This window comes from Monodelphis domestica, chromosome 2 (assembly GCF_027887165.1).
Source record: "Monodelphis domestica isolate mMonDom1 chromosome 2, mMonDom1.pri, whole genome shotgun sequence".
NCBI classification, from domain to species: Eukaryota; Metazoa; Chordata; class Mammalia; order Didelphimorphia; family Didelphidae; genus Monodelphis; species Monodelphis domestica.
In genome coordinates this window covers 485,886,423-485,912,142 of record NC_077228.1, presented here as the reverse complement: position 1 = coordinate 485,912,142, position 25,720 = coordinate 485,886,423, and the positions used below count along the sequence as shown (strand labels likewise).

At 35.5% G+C, this 25,720-nt stretch overlaps 1 protein-coding gene across 8 annotated transcripts in view; it reads left to right on the top strand.

Annotated features, from left to right (window-relative positions):
- The window catches only part of CSDE1 (cold shock domain containing E1), a 58,141-nt gene that overhangs the window by 22,394 nt on the left and 10,027 nt on the right, over positions 1 to 25,720 (top strand). For 2 of the 8 annotated variants that reach the window (XM_007485232.3, XM_016429101.2), the window contains exons 3-15: positions 5,858 to 6,007; positions 7,891 to 8,089; positions 8,841 to 8,950; positions 9,320 to 9,412; positions 9,989 to 10,086; positions 10,941 to 11,022; positions 11,739 to 11,867; positions 11,964 to 12,089; positions 12,926 to 13,138; positions 17,985 to 18,125; positions 18,222 to 18,386; positions 24,009 to 24,116; positions 25,391 to 25,566. In XM_007485232.3, coding sequence (XP_007485294.1) covers positions 5,867 to 6,007; positions 7,891 to 8,089; positions 8,841 to 8,950; positions 9,320 to 9,412; positions 9,989 to 10,086; positions 10,941 to 11,022; positions 11,739 to 11,867; positions 11,964 to 12,089; positions 12,926 to 13,138; positions 17,985 to 18,125; positions 18,222 to 18,386; positions 24,009 to 24,116; positions 25,391 to 25,566 — 1,781 coding nt within the window. In that variant the 5' untranslated portion in view covers positions 5,858 to 5,866. The remainder of the gene's footprint in view (positions 1 to 5,857; positions 6,008 to 7,890; positions 8,090 to 8,840; positions 8,951 to 9,319; positions 9,413 to 9,988; positions 10,087 to 10,940; positions 11,023 to 11,738; positions 11,868 to 11,963; positions 12,090 to 12,925; positions 13,139 to 17,984; positions 18,126 to 18,221; positions 18,387 to 24,008; positions 24,117 to 25,390; positions 25,567 to 25,720) is intronic. The other 6 variants (XM_001362149.5, XM_056819239.1, XM_056819242.1 and 3 more) reach the window with 4 other exon arrangements.

Below are 25,720 nucleotides of genomic sequence, written 5' to 3'. Positions count from 1 at the left end.
GATAGGATAATTATGCCCTCTACGGTAATTGGAAAGTTGCAAAAGAAGAATATAGGGGGAATGATAATGAGTTCTGTTTTAAAATGTTCAATTTAAGATATTGAGGGGATGTCTAGATTGAGGTGTCTAAAAGGCAGTTGGAGATGTAAGACTGGAGATGTTGATCTAAGAGTCATCTGTGTAGTTTGAAATATAGAAGAGAAGAGGAATCAGAATGGAGCCCTATGGGACACCCATAGTTACTGAATATGACCTAGTTTAACAACCAGCAAAGGAAACTCAGAAAGAACAGGCAAATGGAGAGGAGAACCAGAAGAGATCAGTGTCACAAAAACCTGGTGAGGAGAAAAGGGCCTATAAGGGTCAGTGCCAAGAGATCAAAAGGGATTGGGAATAAGAAACAGCCAATCAGATTTGGAAATTTAAGAAATCAATGGAAATCACAAAAAGGTGCCAAAAGATTAGAGGTAGATAATTATTTTGTGAAAGGAGAAGTTTGGAAATTACAAAGAAGAGATATATTCTAAACACTTAAGAGGTGTCTGTGAATTAACTGAGAAGTTGTCATTGCTAAACTAACCTCATTTCCTTTTTTAATATTGCTACTAGGCTATCAAATTTTGGTATATGCCAGGCACTATACTAAGAGCAAGGGATACACATATATAGTAGAGGAATGTAGTAGAAGGTGATATATCTTAATCTCAGCCAAGCACTCAGCGATGGCTCAAAAATGTGGATTGGATGATAACATAATTAAGTTGACTTTGCAGATATACTATTGAACAGCCCTGTCTAAAGACTGTTACTCCCAAGGATTTGTGTCAGCCTGGATGGAAGGTGTCATACCATGGGGCAGTCCTTTAGCTTTGCCCTTTTTTATCCAAGTGATACAGATGTTTATCAGGTTTATAGATTTTAAAAAAAAAGGTTAGAAGGGATTACTGTAAGTATTCAAAATGACCACAGGCTGGGAACAAAGGCAAAACCAGCAAAAGTTCCTTGTTTAGATTTTTAAAAACAATTGAACTTAAAACACAACATAATGTAAGTCCATTTTGAGAAGATCAATGCTAAGCAGTAGGTGAGATACAGTTTCAGCATTTTCTTTCTCAGAGATTTTTAAAGTCTATTAAAGGGAGGAGGGACACAAGTAAACACAATGTTTATCCAAGTGTATTAAAGTTACCAGACAAAATGCTGTATGGGACTTGAGAAAAATCATTACCATTCATAGGTACCTTAGAGAAGGTAGCATTTGAAAAGGACCATCAAGAACAGTGAAAATGAAATAGAAGACATCCTAGATATTGGGAACTATGAGTTAAAACTTAAGTACTGAGAACCTAGTTTATGTTTGGGGTCAGAGAATATTCCAGTTAGGAGAGTGTGTATATATAGCGAAAGAGTAACATGAGCCAATGCATAAGGAAGATTAGTCTACAAGGCACTTTCCCAGAAAAACACATGTAAGTGCCTAAAGGTGTATATAAACACTGGTTTTCCTGCCTCTGGGTCTAGTACTCTTATCTGCTTTACCACAGGGGTGGAATTGATGGACCTGGATGTAAGAAATAAGGTAGAAGGAAGATTTTTAAAGATTGTTAATATTAAAAACTAGGTGAATGATGGTGCTTTTTTTTCTTTCTTTTTTTTTTAAGTTTGAGCCAGAAGGAAGGAAATTATGTATGGAGAAAAATAAGAGCTTGGTTTGAGACATGTTAAGTTTAGGGTCCTAGTTGAACCAGGTGGGGATATCTGGTAGGCACTTGTCATTTGTAATGCATCTATATTAAATATTAATAAAACCATATAGGTTTCTGGTATTATACCACTTGACAAAAATTTTTAAAGGGGAGAACTTTTCTGAGTCCTTAGTAATGATGCCTCCTGAGGAATATCTAGTAAGAGGGATATAATTAGGGGGAAAAAGTCATTGTATTTGGCAATTAGGCAGTAGTGTTGCTAGGAAGAGCCTTTTCCCCAGGATTTTGGAGAAGCCTTTCCACTTTGGGAGAGGCCTCAGGGTTGTTTTTGTTTTGGTAAAATTAGTAGATTGAATTAGATGAACTAATTAGATGAACTCTACAATCCTTCAGATAAGGCCTATGATCTGCTAAGTAGGAACCGAAGAAGTGGAAACATTTGGTGTTGATAACTTTTTCAGCAGTCTGAGGGAGAAATGGAACAACAATTAGATAGGCAACAGAAGTCATTTTACAGATAGGGGCTTCCTTCCCTGAGCTTGTTCATAGCCAGATGGAAAGGAGCTAGAGTTAAGGGAGAGATAATTGAAAGAGATTATGTTCAGCAACTAGAGGAGGCTATGGGAAGGTTTTAGATTAGATATATAAGCTTTGTGTATGTTGTTCAATCAGATCCAACTCTTTGGTCCCATTTGAAGTCTTGGCAGAGATACTGAAGTAGTTTGCCTTTTCCTTCTCTAGCTCTTCTGAAAGATGAGGAAACTATGGCAAATAAATAGGAGTGTTTGCCCAGTATCACACAGCTAGTCAGTATCAGAGGGCAGATTTGAATTCAGAGAGATGAGTCTTCTTGACTCCAGACTCAAGTTCCATTCATTGTACCACCTAACTGCCATGTATTAGCTTTAGTGGTAATAATGCCTTGGGTAACTAAAAGGAAAAGCAGATAAATTTAGAGCTGGAAGGGGCCATCTAGCTCTGCCAAATTAATTTTACCATTGGGGAACTGAATAAGGAAGGAAGGAAGGAAGGAAGGAAGGAAGGAAAACATTTTAAGTGCTACACCTTTACATTCTAAGGGGGGGGGGACCACTCATCTGGGAGTGGTGGCGCCAACTTCAAGCTGCCTGTGATCCCCCTGGCATTACCTCAGAGAGTGGAGGAAGTGCCCGCTTTTGGCTGCTGAGTTGGGGCATATCCTGGAGAAATGTCCTCGGGAAGAGGGGGAATGAAGCAGCTTCCCCACCCCCATGCCAGCCAGGCACAGGTGTCATTACTTAGCCAGCACTGATCTAGAGCATGATCTCTAGAGGTCTTGTCAGAGGATACAATAGGAAAAGGGGAGGGGTGAGAGTTGACTTAGAAGAGATTAGAGAATGAGAGTTCTAACTGAGGTTGGAAAGATAATTTACTTAAAGTATGGAGGGTAGGGTGATAGGCATTTTGAGAAAAGAGAAGGAATACTATTTAAACAATTTCTGTGAGAAATGGCAATCATGGCAGAACCATAGTAAGGGTCCAAATATAGAATTTTAAGATTATAAAATAGAGTAAGAAAAACTTGAGAACATCCAATCCATTCCATAATTTTACAGATTAGGAAATAGGTGCAGAGAGGCTGTAATTTATCAAATATCACACAGCTATTAGAGTTAGGATCTAATCCTAGGTCGTATGACTCCAAATTGCATCACGGCATGCTAATTGACAGCGTCAGGATGAGCCAACAATGTGGCACAGCTGCTCTAAAAAAATAATAGTAATGCATGCTTCAACTTCATTACTTAGGAATATGGCATAGAGCTGCTCAGACCATATCTGGAGAATTGGATCTGTCTTTCAATATCACTTTTTATTTAAAGGACCCTTAGTTCTAAGACAGAAGTTCTAAGTCAAGGCTAGGCAACATGACTAGGAAGTGTCTGAGGCCAGATTTGAAGCCAAGGCCTCCTGGCACCAGGCCTGACACTCTTCACTGTGCTATCTAGCTACCCCTTCAACACCATGTTTTAAGAGGATTGTTGAACAAACTGAAGGGCTAACATTGAGGAGAGTCTGAAAACCATGGTTTTTAAGGGATGCCAGAAAAGACTTTAAAAGGGTTAAAAGTGAGATGGTACAGAACATGACACACTCTCAGTTTTTGAAGGTTTATCATGGAAAAGAGGGGTTATACTTAATCTGACTTGTTCTGAAGGGCAGACCAATGCATGGAAGTTACAAAGATACATGTATTGGCTCGATTTAAGGATTAACTTTTTAATAATCAGGAGTATCCATTGCAAAAGTCTGCTTTATAAAGTGAGACTATTCTAGCAGAGGTTAGATAACTTATCTATTAGGGATATTGTAAGAAAGAATTCCTTCTAGGTTAGAGCCAAATGGTGTCTTATGTCCCTTTCAGCCCTAAAACTTTATAATTCTATTTATATTTAATAATATCTACCTACTGATTTTTTAATGACTTGGTCTTCTTTATAGTTTTGCTGAACATGTCATTAGTAGTGCTTGTTGCCACATAATGAGAGCAGATATTCATTTTAACTATTAGACATGTAGTAATCTGGGTCAGATTTTTGAGCACCAATTTTCCTTCATTTGATATCTGTCACGGTGGGACATGTTATAATCTCCAAACTTCATAGTGTTTCTTATGTTTTCCTCTTTGTAACTTCTATCTACATTCTAATCTAAGCAGAAAAAGTTGAGCCCCTCTTCCTGTAGACAGCCATTCAAAATATTGGAGATAATTATCACATACCCCTTGAGTCTTCTCTTCTCTGGACTAGCCATCCTTTAATACTTCAGCTGCCTGCTATGCTTCTTTCCTTCTTTTCTCACAGTAATCCTGTGAGGTAGATGTTATCTCCATATCATAAATGTGAGAACTGAGGCAAACAAAGATTACATGACTTGTCCAGTAATACAAGTAAGTGTTTGAGGCAGTACAGCACTCTATGTGAAAATAAGGTGTAACATCTATGTATTCTGCAGTTTGAAAAATACATATTTTAAGAGGGTTAGAAACCAGTTTGTCTCTTGTGTTGCTTTTTGCTATGGAAAAGGTGATTTTATGGTAAGTTTTTTTCCTTTTCTCTCTTGGAAGGCATTCCATGTCACTCACACCCTCCCTGTACGGCTCTCTTACTTTTTCTGAATGCTGACAGGCTCAGTTCAATTAAGCATTTCATTAATTCTGACCTATGGTACTCAACAGTTGAGATTCAAACTTTGTTTGCTAATAACATTTACCATTAGAGGCTTGTATCATACCTTATATTAAATATACAACTGAGTTTTCAGTACCATGAAATCTAATTTTAGTTAACTTAATTACTTTAACTTAGAATCTCTTCCTACCCTGCCTCTTTTTTTTCTTTTTTTGAGTCAGAGAGGAATTTGTTCGTGAATAAAGATATAAAGATTGGTATAGAACTATTAACCAAGTATCATGGCCTGGGGCTAAGGTAAGCACAGTTAGTGGGAGAAGGGCATATTTCTGTCTTTACCTTTCCCTCTCCCCTCCTCACCTGTGGAGGAGAACCAGGAAAGAAGAAATGGAGCATATACTCCTATTCCAGCTACCTCAGCTTGATAAATAGCTTAGACTTTAGTCCACAAACTATCTTTCCTGGCTCTGCTCTCCTATGGTCAGGAAAAGAAATGGTAGACCCTAGGGAACTTGTCCCCTGAAGCTCTAAAAGGTTTGTAATATTACCTCGATCATCTACTAAATGACACTTTAAGTTATCTAATAAATAATATTTGAGGTCTTGAGTAACCATAATTTTCATATGTAAGAGCCCTGTAGAATTTGGGAATCATGATTTAAATATCACTAGTGATAGGTGTAAGGGAATCTTAAAGTTTTGAGACATTGAGGTTCTGTATCCCCCAACTCTGATATACTGAGATAGGAAACTGTTAGAAATAGTTAAGAAGATATTCTGAAAAGTATTCTGAGAAAGAGCTTTTAATTAGAGAATTAGTAGAGCCTCACATTCATTTCTTTTTATAATGCATTAGAAACAATCTGGGGAGAGTTTTTAGCCAGACTTCATTGAAGATCTGGAAAGATATCATTGTCAACTAAATGTGTCAAATCATTTTAATGTTGGCTATAGTTATAACACTCTACTATGTTATCACAGCTTTCTGAGATGGAGAACCTTTTTACTGTGTCATCAGATCCTCTTCCCCCTCCTGCAGCTCCCCGTCCTTCTCTTCCCTTACCTTTATCTTCATCTTCTACCTCATCTGGGTTTAAAAAGCAGAAGAGGACCCCCCTGTATCAGAGATCTGTAAGTCAGGGAAGCAGCTGTCTCAGCTTAGTCTGTGTGTCAGTAGCATGGGTTTTTAGGATAATTTTGTATGAATAGCTCATCAAACTCACTTTCTAACGTGCACGAAGACTGAATTTCCAACATATTGAACTAGGACTAAAGTTAACCTTTGGTTTTACTTTTGTTGCTTTTTAGTACCCCCCTCACCCTCCTTAAAAGGAATTAGTCTTGTGTCCTGGTTCCCTCTGAATTTTTCAGAGAAGAAAGGAACACAATAATTTAGCATCTAATGGTTAAGATTTCTATCATTTCCTCATTCCACATATTACTTGGCTTTTCTTGTTTATCTGAGTTTATTAGACCCAAATTGAAACACTATTTCTAGCCAGATCTTTACTCCCTCCCATCAATAACATTTACTTTTTTCTTACACCAAAATCATTTCCCAGTATTATATTCATTCTTCTGAATTATCTCTTGTAGCAGAAAAAAAGTAAGTAAAGCACAACTGACAAAGTAACCATATGTAATAGTAGACAATAATATTCTCTAACCTTGGTAGACTCTTGCCTAAAAAAGTGACCAATACAAAGGGAGATCTAATTCCCCTTTTTTCTTGGAGTCAATATTTATCAATACATTTAATCTGAGTTTGAATCCTTTTTTCCCCCCCCATTAATAGTGCTTAACTTCTCACTCAGATTATGCATCCTGCTTATTAGGTTGTCATGTCTATCAAGTTTGACTTATAAAAGGGTTCAAGACTTGGCACAAAATTGGAACTATTCAACTGATTTAGAATTCTAAAAACCGTATCTGCTTTTTAAACAAATGAGACAAAACTGATTAACTGGCTAAATACTCTGAAGTTGTCTTACAGGACTTCAGGTGTAGAATACTACATTTGAGACCTTAAGCAGATTCCATTGAATTAAGACTTTCAATTGCTTATTTTTCATTAGTAGTCTTTTTTAAAAATCGTAGTTGGTATTAGAATTAAAGGTGACAATAGGAAAATAACCTTCCAGGCTATTTCTGAAACACTTATACTAGTAGAGAAAAATGTGTTTTTTTTAAATGCATTATGTATCTATATTATGAAATTTTCTTAAAAGTAAAAAAGTTTCACTTAAACCTTGTAGTCTGTCTTTAGAAAAATATATTTTTCATTTGAGATTTTCTTAATAAAGTCTGATAATACTGAGAGATAACATTAAAAAAGTAAGTCTGTTTAGATGTTTTAGTTTTCATTTTTTCTTACAAAAGCGCATGCTTCCCTTCAATTTTCTGTTTTGAAATAGTCCTCTGTAAAAGATTCAGTCCATTTAATAATTTTAATATTTACCCCTAAGTTGCATGTCTTACTAGCCATTAGTAAACTTAACAATATTAATAAACTTTTAAATCTTAACCATTTCCAAAAGAGGATTTGTGAATATTGGGATATTGTTGATGGGCATGAACAAATGTCCTACAGAAAAAAAGTAGTTTGAGCTATCATCTCACATTGATCTTGGCAGCTCTGCTACCTGTTTCCTTCTTTAATAATATTAATATGCTTTTTCCAAAAGAATTTCTTACAGATTTTTTTGAACTGTAGAAATCATATGGAGGCCATGAAAGTCTACATTTGATAAAAATAGGAACAGTTTCTGAAATAAGATTGAAATTTAATCAGAAAAAGATTAGCTCTTAACAAATTACTGTGATCTTTGCTTACTCTAAGATGTAACTGGCATTTCAGTTAAATGAAGGCCTATAAAATTTATTTAAATTGGATAATAGTCTCCTTGCTTGTCTATGGTATTTAACGATAGATTCATCTAAATTGAGAAAACTATTTATTTAGATTTAGAATGTGCAGGACAAGTTGCACTGAATTCTTTTTCCTTTTTAAACAGATGAGCTTTGATCCAAACCTTCTCCACAACAATGGACACAACGGGTACCCCAATGGTACTTCGGCAGCACTGCGTGAAACTGGGGTTATTGAAAAACTGCTGACCTCTTATGGATTTATTCAGTGTTCAGAACGTCAAGCTAGACTTTTCTTCCACTGTTCACAGTACAATGGCAACCTGCAGGAGCTAAAAGTAGGAGGTAATTTATCAATTCTTATAACATTCTGTTCTCAATACTTAATAGTACCTATTTTCTTAAGTACTTGTTAGTATAGGAGTTAAGAGGTGTAGTAGCAGATTTTTTTGTATGGTTGGATCTATCCATAACTATACGGAAATGCAATTTTCAGAGTTAGATGGTTGAGATTGGATTTGCTTTGGAGATATAGTAACATTTCCCTTCTAACAGTTAATTCCCTAATGGTTATAAAGTAAAAATTGCTTTTTAAAAGGGAATATTTTAAATAAAATAGGTATTTTGCCCTGTTTTTTAATTATTATCTCTTGTTCTTCCATCCTGCCTGGATAATTCCTTAAAATGCCTCTCAAATTAAGTCCTGTGAGGGACAGTTGGGTAGCTCAGTAGATTGAGAGCCAGGCCTATAGATGGGAGGTCCTAGGTTCAAATGTGACCTCAGGTACTTCCTATCTGTGTGACCCTGGGCAAGTCACTTAACCCTCATTGTCTACCTCTTACCACTCTTTTGCCTTGAAACACAATATTGATTCTAAGATGGAAGGTATGGGTTTAAAAAAGAAAAATAATAAAATTAAGCCCTATGGCTCATTTTAGGATTAAGAAGGAAACTGCATTAACAATAAGAAAAGTAAAAAAAGGTTATATTTCATGAGGCATATACACTTATAAGATAATCAGAAAATTTTGTGTAGCTGAGACTTTTGTGTTAAAAGTAAGCAGACTTGGAGAAAACGCTCTTCTTTTGTTATAGATGATGTTGAATTTGAAGTATCATCTGACCGGCGGACTGGAAAACCTATTGCTGTTAAACTGGTGAAGATAAAACCAGAAATCCTACCTGAAGAACGAATTAATGGACAAGTTAGTGGCTTGATTCTGTGTGTGTGTGTGCGTGTGTGTGTGTGTTTCCTTCTTAATGGAAAAGGGAAGACCCTCACTTTTGAATGCAAGAGAGCTGTATAACTATTGAAAACATTGGTGTTTCTTGCCCTTTGTTTGGCCAAAAAAAAAAAACCAAAACAAAACCAACCAATTTAGTTAAGGCTCAGTTTGGGTTTTTCTTTAACCCTCAAACTGTAAGCTTGAAACTTTGCAGCATAACATCCTCTTGTGGATCATATTAAGATGCATCCCTGCATATAGTGTAGAGGCAATTAAGATTCCGTTTGTGTTGCACAGTGCTGCTCCTGAAATGATTAGCAATGGAATTTTTTTTTTTTTGACTGGTAGGTTGTGTGCGCTGTTCCTCACAACTTAGAGAGTAAATCTCCAGCTGCCCCGGGTCAGAGTCCAACAGGGAGTGTATGCTACGAACGTAATGGGGTAATCTTGTGTATTTTTCTTAAACTTTTGCTTGATCCACCAATATGATCTATAAGCATATTTTTTAAATTCAAAGTAGAAAATTTAAGCTGCAGTTGTTCAAATCAGTTTTAAATTTTGTTTCTGAAAGGTTTCAAGTGCGATAATCAGAAATAAACAAAACTTCCAAGTCTCTTACTTTGCCCAAATGTTCCCTTCCAAAAATCTTGTGAAATACTTCCTAATCAAAATTTTTTTTGTCATTGAATCATAATTCATATTAGCCACTAACTCCAGTAATAGTATGTCTGTCTTACATAAACTTTTTCTTTTTTAACTGCATTTATTTTCTGGGCAAATGCTTCCAAGTGTGTTTAAACTTTTTGGAGTTTGACTGCTGCTCAGCTTTAGACTCAAGAAAGCCTTTGACACCCTGGAGACAAATGTGTTTTTATGTGAAGAAAGCGCTTTGCTTTTGTTTGTCATCATACCTAAAGAAACTGGGCTTAAATGCCAATGTCTTAAGTGTTTAAGAAAGTCAATATACAGCGCATCTGTAGCACACAAATATGGTCATACAAGTGTGTTAATTCACAGGAAGTGTTTTATCTGACCTATACCCCTGAAGACGTGGAAGGGAATGCTCAGCTGGAAACCGGAGATAAGATAAATTTTATAATTGACACAAATAAACAGTAAGTATCTCTTTAATATTTTCCTAAGAAATGTTTTATTATTTCTAAAATTTTAAATGTTTTTGAAATTTTAACTTCTAACTCTAAAATATAGCCTCTTAAGTTGTCCTTTATAGACCTTTAATTTTATGAAGCAAAAAAAGTTATTGCCATAGTGCCTCAAGTGATGCTCCCTTATTGGAAAATAATGTTTCTTATGTGACATACTTTTTCAAGTCTGGTCCATGCTGAGGACAATGTTGGAAAGAGGATTAACCCCTTCCTGCTCTTTCCATAAATGTGACTCAACACAAGGGCTGTCAGGTGGAGGGAGAATAGTAACATTCTATGTAACATTGATATGACTAGTTTCTACTCCCAGCTGTACAAAATAAAAAGAAAGCAAATTAGACACCATTGATGGCATCCACTCCCTCCCAACTTTTGCTCCTTGGTTAGTCTAATATTCAAATCATAATTGAATAGATATTTTCAAAACTTTAATCTTCCCAATTGCTTTTTTTTAAATTTGTCTCTTCGATTCAGATCTTATCTTGGAAAAAAAACCAGGCTGGTTTTAAAGGGATGTTGGCAAAATATGAAATCTGTTTAGGAATGCTTCTATTTCTCATGTGGCCTGTATCTGCCTAGTACTTAAAGGCTTAGGAATTTGGAGTAGATTCTTCTAAAATGTAGTGATACTTCCTGGGTTAGTTGTTAAAAGCTTTGTGGTTATTTTTATATGTCAACCTCTTTGAGGCCCTGGAGATTTCATTTTGTATTGTTCCTCTTATTCATGTTATTGTCAGATCATAGGTAATGCTGTGTATTTTAGTTCTTTCTTTATTCTTTTTCCTCCTTTACTTCCTCTCTAGTACTGGTGCTGTAAGTGCTCGTAATATTATGCTGTTGAAAAAGAAGCAGGCTCGTTGTCAGGGAGTAGTTTGTGCCATGAAGGTAAGTATAACTGAGCAATTGAGAAAACTATTTTGATATTGTAATTTACTTTTTTTTTAATCTGCCTCTTTTATTACCTACCAATTTATTACCTACCATACATTGTAAATGTTGTTTTCACTATTAATTTAAAAGCTTAATACAAAAAGTAATCATCGTGCATGTTGAGAGTTTAAAGAGACCATAAATGTCCATCCAATCCAACCCCCTGTCAAACCCAGATAAATAACTAAAACTTAAGGAGGTTGTAATTGACCCAAAGTCATATGGCTAGTTACTGGCAGAACCTAATTTCTTTCTTCAGTGCTTCAGTCCAATTGATTTCCTTTTTTTGAGTACATGAATAAATTTCACAGAGAACTTGGTTGAGGAGGGAAATTATATATTTAATTTTCACTACCCTCTAAACCTACTAAACCAAAATAGAGCATATATAATTCCATTATAAATTTTGGGGCAGGGTCTGAGGTACCTAAATTTTACTAAAAATGGTTTAAGAACTCCCATTTTTTCATGTTTAAGATCCTTCTAGCAAAAGCAAAACTGAAAAAGGAGATAAAGTTGACTCAACATTTGATATCAGTCTTCATGACAAAATGTAAAATACTTCTACTCTAGGGTTTTTATGGAGAGGGTTATTCCCTTTATATCAACAACATAAAGTTCTAAACAACTGAGTTAGTAAATAATATTCCCTTTTATGTGTTTTGTTTTAGGAAGCATTTGGCTTTATTGAAAGGGGTGATGTTGTAAAGGAGATATTCTTTCACTATAGTGAATTTAAAGGTGACCTAGAAGCCTTACAGCCTGGAGATGACGTGGAATTCACAATCAAAGACAGAAATGTAAGACAGTCTTATTTAAATTCCAGCTTTTTGACACTGGTCCTCATTTTTCCTTAGGAAATATTTATATCATGGGCTTTTCTTTTCTAATTTTAGGGTAAAGAAGTTGCAACAGATGTCAGACTACTGCCTCAAGGAACAGTCATTTTTGAAGATATCAGCATTGAACATTTTGATGGAACTGTAACCAAAGTTATTCCAAAAGTACCTAATAAAAACCAGGTAAACAGTTTTTGCTAATGAGGTATTGCTTTTTTTCTTTACCCACTGACATCAGACATTTTAAATTCAGTGGTAGTGATTGAAAGTCCACTGCTTTTCCTGTACAATTTATAGTGGACCACCCTCTGAAAACTTAAAGGAAAAATATTGTCTAATTTTATTTGATTAGTCAGGAAATTTTTTTAGCACTATTATCTTTAAATTTTCTTTTAGTTTCAGAAAAACTATTTAGACTTTTAGATCGATTAATTTGGTATAAAAGGGGGAAATAGACACCAACTTAAAAATTATTTGGGGTTTTACCCACCTAAAAGTTGGGTAATGAGAAAACTAGAAAAAAGCATTAGAAGCTATATTACTATTATACAGTATTTGAATGTTTGAATTGTAGACGTGTATATCTATACATGTATGCCTCACTACAGTCCCATGAGATACCCTTACAGGAGGGATTCCCCCCCCCCCCCCCCATTTTGCAGATTAAGAAATAAGCCCCTGAGAGGTTATAATTTGCCAGTACTTATGTAATTAAATATCTGAAGAAGGATCTTAATCTCGTTTTCTTATCTACCATATTATGCTTCTAAAATAGTCACAGCAATCTTTAGAAAAATGACCCAAGTCATTATTTATTTAGGAAATAGGAGAAGGCCAATTGAAAATGTTTAAGGAAAATGCAGTTATCTGTTATGTTTTGGGATTGTGTCATGGTTCCAGATCAAAACATCATGAGCATTTGTTACAGATTATTTTGATTTGCATTACTCTTTTGGTTTGACTTTGAAATAGAAATGTTGAAGAGAATTTGCAGTTTAAAATATTTTTCTTCTCATCAGAATGATCCATTGCCTGGACGCATCAAAGTAGATTTTGTGATTCCTAAAGAACTTCCCTTTGGAGACAAAGATACAAAATCCAAGGTGACTCTACTGGAAGGTGACCATGTTAGGTTTAATATTTCAACAGACCGACGTGACAAATTAGAACGAGCAACCAACATAGAAGTTCTCACCAATACGTTTCAATGCACTAACGAAACCAGAGAAATGGCAAGTTTTATTCATTCTTAAATTTTCAGTTACTGTCTACTTAGTTTATATAGAAATTATATCAACAAGACTAGTCAAGAATACATGGAAATTGTTCATAGTGACATTAAGAAGATTTTGTGTGGAAAATTAGTTTCTACTTTGAAAGGTCTTACAAAATACACTAGAATCAGAGTAAGGCTGTTGGGGTTAATGCAAGTTCCTTCTAGTATTTTAGATTCTTTTTATTTCAGATCTGGTTCTTGGGGACAAGGATAATTACTTGCTTTCCAACCTGTTATAATGAAGTTTATTAAAGTTAATTGTAGATCTTTGTTTGGGTGTGACTTAATAGTATATCCAAATTCCTATAATAAAAGTTAATTATTAATGGATCCAGGTAGCATTTCTCTGAATATCTTTTATAAGAAACATCCCAAAATTTGTTATTGTTATTTTTAGTTCTTTGGGGATTTGGTCATATTGCAGAAATTTTTAAGGGCCTTGCAGGGACCAGAGTTAATTTTTTGGTAAAAGGAATTTGTGAGAAAATTTGTCTATCAAACAAATGTTGATCTTCTTTATACCTTATGTCTTAATTGCCTGGGATCCTGAGATGTTAAGTGACTGATCAGGGTTAGAGATGGGACTTGAGACCAGGTCTTCCCGAGTCCATGGCCAATTCTTTAGCCACTAGATATTTCTCTGAAATAATTAAGCCAATAATATTCACAGAGAGCTCCCTCTTCTCCGCAGTTCCTCATCTCACATTATTCCAATGTTCCTGCCACTTTCTCCTTCACTCGTTTTCCAGGAAGGGGTTGCATTCTCCATGCCCAAGTTATCCCATCCTGTCTCCTACAGTCAATTGCCTCCTCTATCATCCATATGTTAACGGTGATCTTCAGTCACCCCCAGTCTCTTGGCTATTTCCCTATTGTCAATAAACATGCCCAGGTCTCTTATCCTCAGAAACCTTCACTTGTTCTATCCATCTCTGCTAATTATCATCCTATATCTTTTCCTTCTACCCCCTTGATGGCTAAACTCCTTGAGAAAGCTATCTACAATAGGTTCTTCTACTTTTCCTCTGTCACTTCAACTTCTGACTTAACAACCCTTTATTAAATTGAAATTGCCATCAACAAAATTATCTTTTAATTACCAAACACAATGGACTTCTCAATCCTTATTCTCTTTGACCTCTCTGCAACCTTTACTACCCTTTTCTTGATATTCTCCTTTCTACTCGATATTCTTTCTACTGCTCCATCCTAATTCTTCTCCTGTCTGCCTGATCTCAGTTTCCTTTGCAGGTTCTTTATCTAGTTTATGCTTATCAACTATGGAGGTACCTTAAGGTTCTTTCCTGGATCCTCTTCTGTCTTCTCTGTATACTCTTTTATACTGTTCTTATTAGCTCCTATGGATTTAATTATCATCTCAAATATTCTTAGATCCAACCCTAACCTTTCTCCTGACTTCTGATTTCATGTCTCTGTTTTTTTGGTTATCTCAAGCTAGATGTTCTTTGAACATCACAAATTCCACAAGTAGAGGGTGCTGCTGTTCTTCCAGGCTACAGCTTTACATCCTCCTTGATATTTTTATCTTTCTGGGTTTTTGTGATATTGCCCTTACCTGGTTCTCCTGCCTTTCTGACCACTCCTCAGTTCCCCTTCTCTCACCTCATTGATGTTCCCTCTGCTTACAGTGAGGGTCCTCCAAGGCTCTGTCCTGGGCTGCCTTCTCCCACTGCTGTATCACTTGTTTTTTTCTTCAGCTTATGATTTCAGTTATCATCTTTATGCAGATGAATTTAAGATTTACTTGCCCAGCCCTAACCTCTCTGCTTACCTCCATTCTTCTATCTCTGCCTTTTAGACATGTCCAAAACTAAATATATTATCTCTACCTTCAAAACTCTCCTCCCTTCCAAACTTTCCCCCATTACTGTTAAGGGTGTCACCACCCTCCCAGTTACTCATTCTTACATCCTTGACATCTTCATCACCTTACTCTTACCTCACTCCCCCCCCCCCCCCCCCCCCATCTAGTCAGTGATTAAGTCCTGTTGTTTGCACCTTTACAAAATCTCTAATTATGTATGCTTTTCTTCCTCTGACTCGGCCACCACCCTGGTATAGCCCCTTATGCCTGGACTATTGAAAACAGCTGCTGGTGGATCTGATTTTCCTCACTCTAATCATCCTCCTCTTGGCTATTAAATTGATCTTCCTAAAATTAGAGATTGGACATAACCACCTACCTATTCAATAAACTCCAGTGATTCCTTGTTATCTCCAATATCAAATCTAAAATCTTTGACTTGGTTTGCCTCTGGAATCCATCAACACTGACCTTGCTGTTCCACGCCCATGACATTCATCTTCCTACTTTGATCATATTCACCTGCAACCTTCAAGCCTCAGCTAAAGTCTTAACTTCTGCCAAAAACCCTTCTTATTCCTCCTTCCTCTAAGATTACCACCAGTTTAGCCCATCTATAGTTTACTTCTGTATACGTGTTTGCCTCCCTCAATAGACTGGGAGCTCCTTGAAAGCAAGGACTGGTATTTAGTCTTTTTGGGGTATCCTCAGTGCAGACATGAAGCTTTTAAACTATTAAGATAGGAATAAATGTTATTTACATGTAGCTAGTCATATAATTGCCAAAGAGATGACATTTCAATGGGGAAAAGGCCTATTTATTAGAGGATGTGTTGGGCTTTCGCTTTTTTTTTTTAACCCATACCTTTCACCTTAGAATCAACACTATGTATTGGTTCTAAAGCAGAAGAGCAGTAAGGCTAGGCATTGGGGGCCAAGTGACTTGCCCAGGGTCACACATATAGGTAGTATCTGAGGCCAGATTTGAACCTAGGACCTCCTGTCTCTAGGTCTGGTTCTCAATCCACTGAGCCACCCAGATTCCCCCAGGCTTTCACTATTGAAAGAAATGCAGTTGGGAATGAATCTAGTACTTTAAATTTTTCACTTATTTAGTCAATCAATCTAAATTTCCGTCTAATTCTACAAAATTCCTACTGAATGGGATACCTTCTCTTTGTTGGTATTTTAGTAAATAACTAGCATTTAAGTTTTACAGAGTGCTTTACATCCATATCTTATTTGATCCCTTTGACAATTTTATGAATTACTGGAGATATCCTTCTTGTATCACTATGAAAATAGGTTCACAATAGTTAAGTGATTTCTCCATGAACATAACAGCTAATTTGAACCTGAGCCTCTCCTGACTTCCAAGTCCAAACTCTTTCCATTATACCATGTTGTATCCATTATTAAACCTTCTGACATCATCACCCATTCTCTACTCTCTGATACAGATTTGGCCCTTCTCACCAAGGACTACCTCTCTAATTATACCTCGTATCCTGTTATTTCCTATATCCTCTGGCAGATTGCTCCCATATCACTTCCTCCACTCCCAATTTTGTCTCTTCCTATCTACTGGATTATTCATTTCTGCTAACCCTGGTCTACCTCATTCTTAAACCTTGATTTGACCGTACCATCTCCTTAAACTCTGAAAACACTGTTTCTCTATATTTCACTTCCTAGACCTTTATAATTTGGTTTCCTACCTCATCTTTTATCTAAAATCACTCCTAACAAAATTATCAATGATCTCTAATTGCCCATATGATAGCTTCATTTTTCTTAACTTAAGTAACTTTTGGTAGAATCCTCCTGAATTTTGTCTCTACTCTAGGTTTTTGTGATGTTGCTTTCCTTTTGTTCTTCCTAGGACGTCTTGACTACTTAGTCTTTTCTGGATCATCCATGTGAACCCTAAATGTGACTGTATCCCCCCCCCCATTCCTACTCTCCCCCCAATTATCCCTACATTCTCTTAATACTTCCCAAGCTCCCATGGGTTCATTTATTGATCTCTGAACAAATGTCTCCCAGCTCTGTAATATTTAGTCCTGCTCGCTCTCCAGAGCTTGAGAATCATCACCAATTACCCAGTGGGTATTTTAAATTAGATGCCAAATAGATATCTCAAACTTGGCATATTTAAGAGAACTCTTTCTCTTCACTCATTCTCATCACCCCTACTTAAAATGTATCCTCCTAAATGTCTCTTTCTCTCAAGGACACCACCACTTAGGGTGTTTGATTCATCTGTGACTCTTCACTTTCCTTTATCCTACTTTTCAAACTGATTTTGAAGTCTTGTTGAGTTTGCTTTCATATCTTATGCATATTCCCCCCTTTTCTACTCGTACACAGCTACAATCCTAGTTTAGGTCTGAATTGCCTCTCATCTGAAGTATTACAAAGAACTTTTTGTCTTAATTCTCTCCCAAATGCAATCCAGATTTAATATAGCTACGAAAGTGGTTTGTACCTATAAGTCTGACTACCTTATTCCAGTACATCTATGTAGTACATCTTAGTACATCTATGATCAGATAGAAAGCCCCTCTATCTTTAAAGGCCCTTCATAAACTCCCCTTGAGACTACCATTCCAATCTTATTGCTTATTACACTTTAGTCAAACCAAACTGGTAATCTTGTTTGCTATTTGTAGTATCCCATCTCTCATCTCCATACCTTTGTCCATCATTCCTATGCTTGACATGCATTTCCTCCTCATTTTAGCCTCTTATTGATCTGTTTACCTTCAAAGCTCAGCCCTAGTGCCACCTCTTTTTTTATGAAGCCTTTCCTGAACCTTCCCCTTCACATTATATGTTAGTGCTCTCTCTTCCAAAACTACCTTGTATTTTGTTTGTGTATTGTGTCCTTATATGTGTATATTCCTACTACCTGGTAAATGGTAGGACTTGTTGATTGAATCACCTACTGGCATTGACTTGTGTGTTTGTGTTCCAGGGTGTGATTGCTGCCATGAGAGATGGTTTTGGGTTTATCAAGTGTGTGGATCGTGATGCCCGTATGTTCTTTCACTTCAGTGAAATTCTGGATGGGAACCAGCTCCATATTTCAGATGAAGTAGAGTTTACTGTGGTTCCTGTGAGTAAAATAATTTTTTGAGTAAAGTATGAGAGTTTAAAATTTTACTTTTTAAAAATTATTTAAAATGAACCAAAATTTTTTCTTATTTTGTAGGATATGCTGTCGGCCCAAAGAAATCATGCTATTCGGATTAAAAAGCTTCCCAAGGGCACGGTTTCATTCCACACTCATTCAGATCACCGTTTTATTGGCACTGTAGAGAAAGAAGCCACTTTTGCCAATCCCAAAACCACTAGCCCAAATAAAGGCAAAGAAAAGGTAAATGTCCACACTTTAAGAGAATATTCTTTGATTTGTATAAAGCACAAATATTTTTTCAAGTGTTAAGTAAAATAACAAAAATGTGTCATACTCTATAATGTTGAATCATTTATTATTCTTATTTTAAGTGTGTCCATTATTGATTGATAGTTTGGAATTTTGTTTTGTTTTTTAAGTAGGTTTTGAAATTTCACATTTTTAGATTGATATAGATCTGATTAGTTCTTAGCTGACAAAATGAAGCAACTTTTGAGGGAAATTTTTTAAGTAGTTAAAATAAAATCTTTTAAAATTCAGAAACACATCCTAATCAGGCATTTGTATTTTCTCTTCAGCAGTTCCAGACACTGTTTAAATTCTCAAACATTAATATTTAATTTTAGTATGTTAATTAAGAAACATTTAATCACTTACTAGAAGTTTTAAGCTACTCTAGATGCATTGAAAATCAAAAAGAGTTGCTTTTAAAGTGTCTGATCAATCTATTGTTTGGGAGAGACAAGATTAATTACATTTTTTTCAAATTTCAAGGCTGCATATGATGGCTTCCTTGCTTAGATTGCCACAGCCATCAAAAACTACTGAATGAATGAGTGGTGCAACCAGTAATTGTTATGCAGAAGAGAGATCACCAAAAATCGCCTCAACTTTCTGAAATTTTACTTGTGGGCAAAAGTTATATTTTAGCGCTACCTTGGATGTTAACTCTGGGTCTTTGCAATGTGGCAGCAGAACACCACCAGCTCTGATATATTCTGCCTACCTGTAAAGGTATTGACTATAGGTGACTGTCCACCCCAGCTAAGTAGGGTGCTGCTTATGACTAACTCACTCATGAGTCCTAAGCAATGAATTTTGTGGTGATCTTTGACAGATGGGGAAGTATAAAATGGTTCACTGTTCCTTGTAGATTCCTTCTTCCTTATCAAAGTTGGAGTTGCAGAAACAGGACGGGTAATGCTAAAGATCATGCAATTTTCAAAGTAACATCTGCTGGTAACCAGAAAATGAGACCTTTGCTAAAATATGAATAAATTGGTATACCACTCAAGAATGTTGACATTCTTAATATAAATGACAAAAACCAAGTGTACCCCATGGGTCCTACTCAGACAAATAAAGGAAATGGTGAAGTTGGTTTCTTTATGTATCCATACACATCTTACTTTGTAATGTTTATGTTGAACAGAAGTAAACATCATCATAGAAATACACAAAGCATATGTACTAATAATATATTTGGGGTGAAGAAATTAAAGAAATTTTACTAATAACCTAACAAAGTCTTACTAGCTTTATGTCAGTTAGCATATGTATTGACACAACCACCCTGTCTTCAATTCAAGAGTTGACACGGGAAAGGACTGTGAAAAATATATTGGTAAGAAAAGGCTAGAGACTTAACAGTGGAATAAATGAACAACCAAAGACTTTGTGAGTCACTCAGAAATTAAACCCGTGTGTCATGAATACTTCCTTCAGGAAGCTCCTAGATTTAGCAAGCACTAAACATTTCCATGCACCCCACCCCCTTAAAAAAATAAATTGACCATCAATAGATAAGAAATTGCTTACCAATATGAGTTGTTTCTGAATTCCAGTGTGCACTAATACCATTAACTAATTAGAGCCAAATGTTTAGATCAAATTAGAAGGAAAATATGAGAAAGTATTCTGTGCAATAGCAGCTGCCCAGTGTGACCTAATTAAACAAGGGTTTTATCCTAGAAAATGGATAAAAGTGAAGAAATTTTGGTCACCATTTCTTAGAGAGGTTGTATTATTGTTTGTCACTAGCCAAAAGAATCCAGAAATATCATAAGCCATTAAATATCTAACTCCTTTATGGAACTATATTACTAACAGGCAGCATCAGTTTAGAATATAAATCCATTTGCTGAACCTTTCCAAGGAATATGAAAACAAGCCCAGAAAGGAAGAGATGATCAAGATTACAAAGTGTGTGTGAGATCCAATTATCCTTTATTATTCCCAAAATATTTATAGATGAAAGTGAAAGGACATTAGATAGACAAGCTTTACCAGCATTTCTACATTGATCCAAGTCCCCTTTCAGCCAGATTATCAGTAAGAGAGTTATGCCTATGCTGTTTTTTATTTTAATTTACATTTTATTATTCCAGATATTTACAAAAGAAAAGGCATTTCCATATATAAAGAAAAAGAAGATATTACATAAATGAAATCACAGATGATCTGTATTTAACTAACTTTTCTTCATATCTATATAATAGAGCCCATCTACTAGTGTCCCAACTCCTCCCTACCATCCTTGAATCAAATAGAATATTTTCATGGAGGCCAACATTCATTAAGTCTTTCAGGTTTTTTCTTTCTGTTCATTTTCTGGAGGTAACATTCTCAGTTTATTCTAGTATTAGTTTTGTGGTTGTATGTAATGTTCTGGTTCTACTCATTTTACTGTTATTATCTCATGTAGTTCTTTCCAGGTTTTTAAAAAAAATTAGTTTCTTGTGTTACAGTAGTATTTCATCACAATCATATACTACAGTTTGTTTAGCCATTCTCCAATTGATGGATATCCCCTCAGTTTCCAAGTCTTTGCCACTACAAAGAGAGCTGCTATAAGTGGTATTGCTAACACAGTTTTATAGCTCTCTGAATGTAATTCCAATTCGCTCTCCAGAATGATTGGATCACTTCACAGTTGCACCAACAGTTCTCTCTTCCAACACTTGTCACTTTGTCCTTTTGCCATTTTAACCAGTCTGGTGGGTAGATCAAAACAATCTCAGAATTGTTTTGATTTGCATTTCTCTTATCGTAGTGATCAGGAGCATTTCTTCATATACCTATATATGGCTTTGATTTCCTCATCTGAAAATTGTCTGTGTTGAAGATGGCTCTTATTCTTAAAAATTTGACAAATCTCACTATATATATTTTAGACAAGACCTCTTATCTGAGAGGCTGTCCATAAAAATTTTCCCCCAATTTTCTGCTTTCCTTCTAATCTTGGAAGCCTCATTTTATTTATACAAAGACTTTTCAAGTGAATACAGTCAAAATTACCCATTTTACATTTCACAATGCTCTCCATCTCTTATTGACTCATAGATTCTTATCCATAAATCTGATAGGTAGTATGTTCTCTGTTCTTCTAATTTACTTATGTTATCTCCTTTTATGTTTAGATCACGGTATACATTTTGATCTTATAAATTTAGCCTGTACTTAGTTTCTGCCAAACTACTTTCCAGTTATCCCAGCAGTTTTTTCCAGTGACTTGTTACCACCAATCCTGAACTGTGGTTTTGTCAAATACCAAATTACTATAGTCTTTTATTGCTCCTTGTTGTGTGTCTTTTGTTTCACTGTTCTATCTTTCTATTTCTCGGCCAATACCATGGGTTTTGATAATTACTGCACTGTTGTGCTTAGACCTGTCAAAAGCCAGGTATTATTAATAAACAGGGATGTGTGCTCCCAAAAGGTTTTTTGCCATTGTTGTGAAGGACATCCTACATATTCTTTAAATGGACATGGGTTCTCTGTTGAGAAAGAAAGGTGACAGAGTTGTTGTCCAACCTGCTACATAGGAGAAAAAGAAGAGCTACAGAGTATTAGTTATCTGTTTATCTTGCACTGGAAATGCAAATTGATGAAGAGCAGAATTTAAGAATAACTAGATTACCTTTAGGAAGCTGACTGTGGCAATGGTCTGAAGATGCTATCTGAACCTAACTTTTAACACCATTCTCTTGGTAATACTATATGCTTAAAGCATTGAATGACATGATCTCAAAAAAAAATGAAAACTAAGTGTTCCATTTTAGAATACTATCAACAAAGACTTGTAATTTCAGAAAATGTATGTTGGAAGGATCACCAGTGGTCTCTAGTCTAATCTATACCTTAACCAGAATCTTTTCTACTATGTGAAACTATTGACTAATTTATTTTGCAATCCATTAACATTAAAACTCAAATCTTGGGGCATCTAGGTGGCTCAGTGGATAGAGATTCAGGCCTGAAGACATGAGGTCCTGAGTTCAAATATGACCTCAGACACTTCCTAGCTGTGAGCCAAGGCAAGTCACTTAACCCCAATTGCCTAGCCCTTCTCTTCTGCCTTAGAACCAATATTTGTCAATTCTAAGATAAATGTTAAGGGTTTTTAAAAAAATCTCTTTGAGATAAATTACTATCTAGTCATGTTTCCCCCGTATTGTATTTTTTAATGTTGATTTTTGGGAACTCTACTAATAAGACTTTGCATTTAACTGTTAAATTCCTTCTTAAATGATTCATTTCCATATTTTTAGATTATTGAGATCTTTTAAAATTCTCATTATCAACTAGTATTTGTCAATCATCAGGAGATCTACTATACATATCACCTGTGTCTTTATCCAAGTCACTGATGAAATGTTAAATGGCACAGGAGCATATACCTATTTCTGGGGTGCTCCCCTAAAGACTGGCTTCCAGATTGGTATTTGAACTATAATTACTTTTGGATCTAGCTATTCAACCAGTTTTAATACATACATCTCTATCTTTTCCATGAGAATTAAAGGAGAGACTATTAAATGCTTTATTAAAACCTACATAAAATATGTAGGTTCTCCTTGTTTCCCCTCAGTGTAGTAACTTTATAAAAGGAATAAGGTTTATCTTATATGATTTGTTATTTATAGCTTTTAAAAAAATCATTACTTCTTTTTTTCTGGATATTCATTAATCATTTTATTAATGATATGTTCTAGAATTTTACCAAGAAAAGTTATGCCTTTCAGAGCCATAAACAATATATTTGGATATGAAAACTAGCATAACGTACATTAGCAAGGACATGTTTGTTCAGAAAAGGAGATGAGTCAGTCATGTAGCAAGAGTGTGCGGGATAACAGACTGAATGTTATGTTGATATCAACAAAATTGTTTAAAGACCTTGAATAAAGCTTCTAGTTCTTTGCTAGATCCTTTATGGAGCTCTAGTGAAGGACATAAACAAAATTGCACAGGATATGAAGTTATGGATAAGTTGCCATTTTTATTGTGGACACTATATATGTGGCTGCATTAAATCAGTGGAATTCTTAACTTGTATATCTATGTTTTAAACTATTTTTTAAAAGTATGTTCCACAATGCCTAGTAAATTTTGTAAATGAGTAGTTTCAAACACTTCATGGGGAAAATATAATGTGGAAGATGCCTCAAAGAATGCCAGTCATTAGATGAAGAGGAATGGGAAGGTCTTTCCTGTTTAATATTTTATTTATTTATATCTAAATATTTATGTTTAAATTTTTTTTAGTTTTATTTAAACATTTAATAATAATTAATTTAAAATAATAATATATTATGATATATAATAACTAAAATTAAATAACTAAATATTTGAAATATTTTCTTCCTAAGTAGCAAAATGTGAGAATATCCTGCTATTGAAAAGACCCCATTAGAATTGATTTTGTCTACTAAGCTGGCTTTTTTTTTTAATCCTCTTGTAAAGGACCCTCTTATTTATGGAGAAAGCTAGAGCCCAACTTCTCATTTTCCTATAATGTGTCACTAATTCTTTTTCTCCATTGATACCTTGCAAACCTCACCATGGCACTTTTTGTTTTAGGAGGCTGAAGATGGAATTATTGTGTATGATGACTGTGGGGTGAAACTGACCATTGCATATCAAGCCAAGGACCTGGAAGGCTCCACTCCTCCTCAGATAGGAGATAAGGCAAAGACATCTTTACTTTTTTGAGGGGTGAAGTCAAGACCAAGAATGTTAAAAATCATTAATGAAGTGTGAAATGGTTTCAGTCCCAGAGTTTCATTTGACTTTGTTGTAAAAATTATGTATTTCCCAGACATCTTAACAAAATGCTGGTGAATGATACCATCTTATAAAACACTTATGAAATCGCAAGCATGGGTAGTCTGGGTACTTCCTCAAATAGAGGTCCCAACATGAACCCAACAATTGAAGGAGGAGGCTACAGGAGCAGAGGTATCTCTCTGTGAGTGAAAAGGACACTTAGATGTTGGAGTATCAAGTATTAGAAAGGAAGAAATAGGGTAGCTAAGCAGCTCAGTGAATAGACCACCAGGCCTGGAGTCGGGAATATTTGGATTCAAATGTGACCTCAGTTCCTAACTTTGTGACCCTGGGCAAATCATTTAACCCCAATTGCTTAGCCTTTATCACACTTTTGTCTTAGAACCAGTATTTGGTATCAATTCCAACACAAGAAGGTAAAGATTTTGTTTTCAAAGAAAAGGAGAGGGAGAGGATTGATTTCAAAGTGGCAGTCACTTAGTCACAAAATTTCATTCAAGTCAAGATAAAGTTTTACTCCAGCCAGGTACACTTAATGTAAAAGACCAATTTAGCTTCAAAGTAAGGAATTGAGCCAAATGCTGTGAGAGAGCCATACTAACAGCTTATTAACCATAAGCTTCCCTGTCTCTGGAAGTGACCATTCATCTGCCTGTCATTCAGAGTATTGTTTGGTTTGTTTGTTTGTCCTTTCTTTTACAAACAATGCTGAAAGTCTGAATTCTTACCATAGTGGAATAAGCTCTTAAGATGAAGGTTGTGCTTAGAGAATCCTTGAAACTTGAACTAAAGAATAAATAGCGGAATACTTTGAAATCTTAACTGCCGTTAAAGGCACTTTTGGAAATAAAGAATCTAAGAGGTCCTTGAGTCCTCAGAGGTACAAAGACTTTGGATGACTCTGCAAGCATTCATCTGGGATAAGCCCAGTGATAATCAATTTCTCTATGGAAAATAGATGATGAAGTTGGATAGAGGCTTTAACAAATCACATTAAAAGAACAATCATAAGAGAAACAGCAATGTTAGTTTTGAGAGAAGTTGCCTACAAAAGCATAATACCAGAACAGAGAGAACACAGTCTTTGGACATGCAGAAGGATCTCACTTTGTGTTGAGAGGACTGGGGTGTGTCAAAAATGGTTCACAATTCATGAACATTCTTGCTTTTCATAGGTTGAATTTAGTGTAAGTGAAGCAAAGAGGACTGGTCAGCAGACAGCAACTTGTGTCCGACTTTTAGGTCGTAACTCCAATGCCAAGAGGCTCTTGGGTTATGTGGCAACCCTGAAGGATAATTTTGGATTTATTGAAACAGCCAATCATGATAAGGAAATCTTTTTCCATTACAGGTAAATAATAGCTTTCATCATGTTAGAATTTAAGAGATTATCTAGTTTTTTGTGTCTGATTCTTTGCCTTATAATAAAAATCACATTTTGTATTATGAAATGCTTCATTAATATAAGGACTGTATAAACATTAGCAACGTAGCTGTCCAGTTGA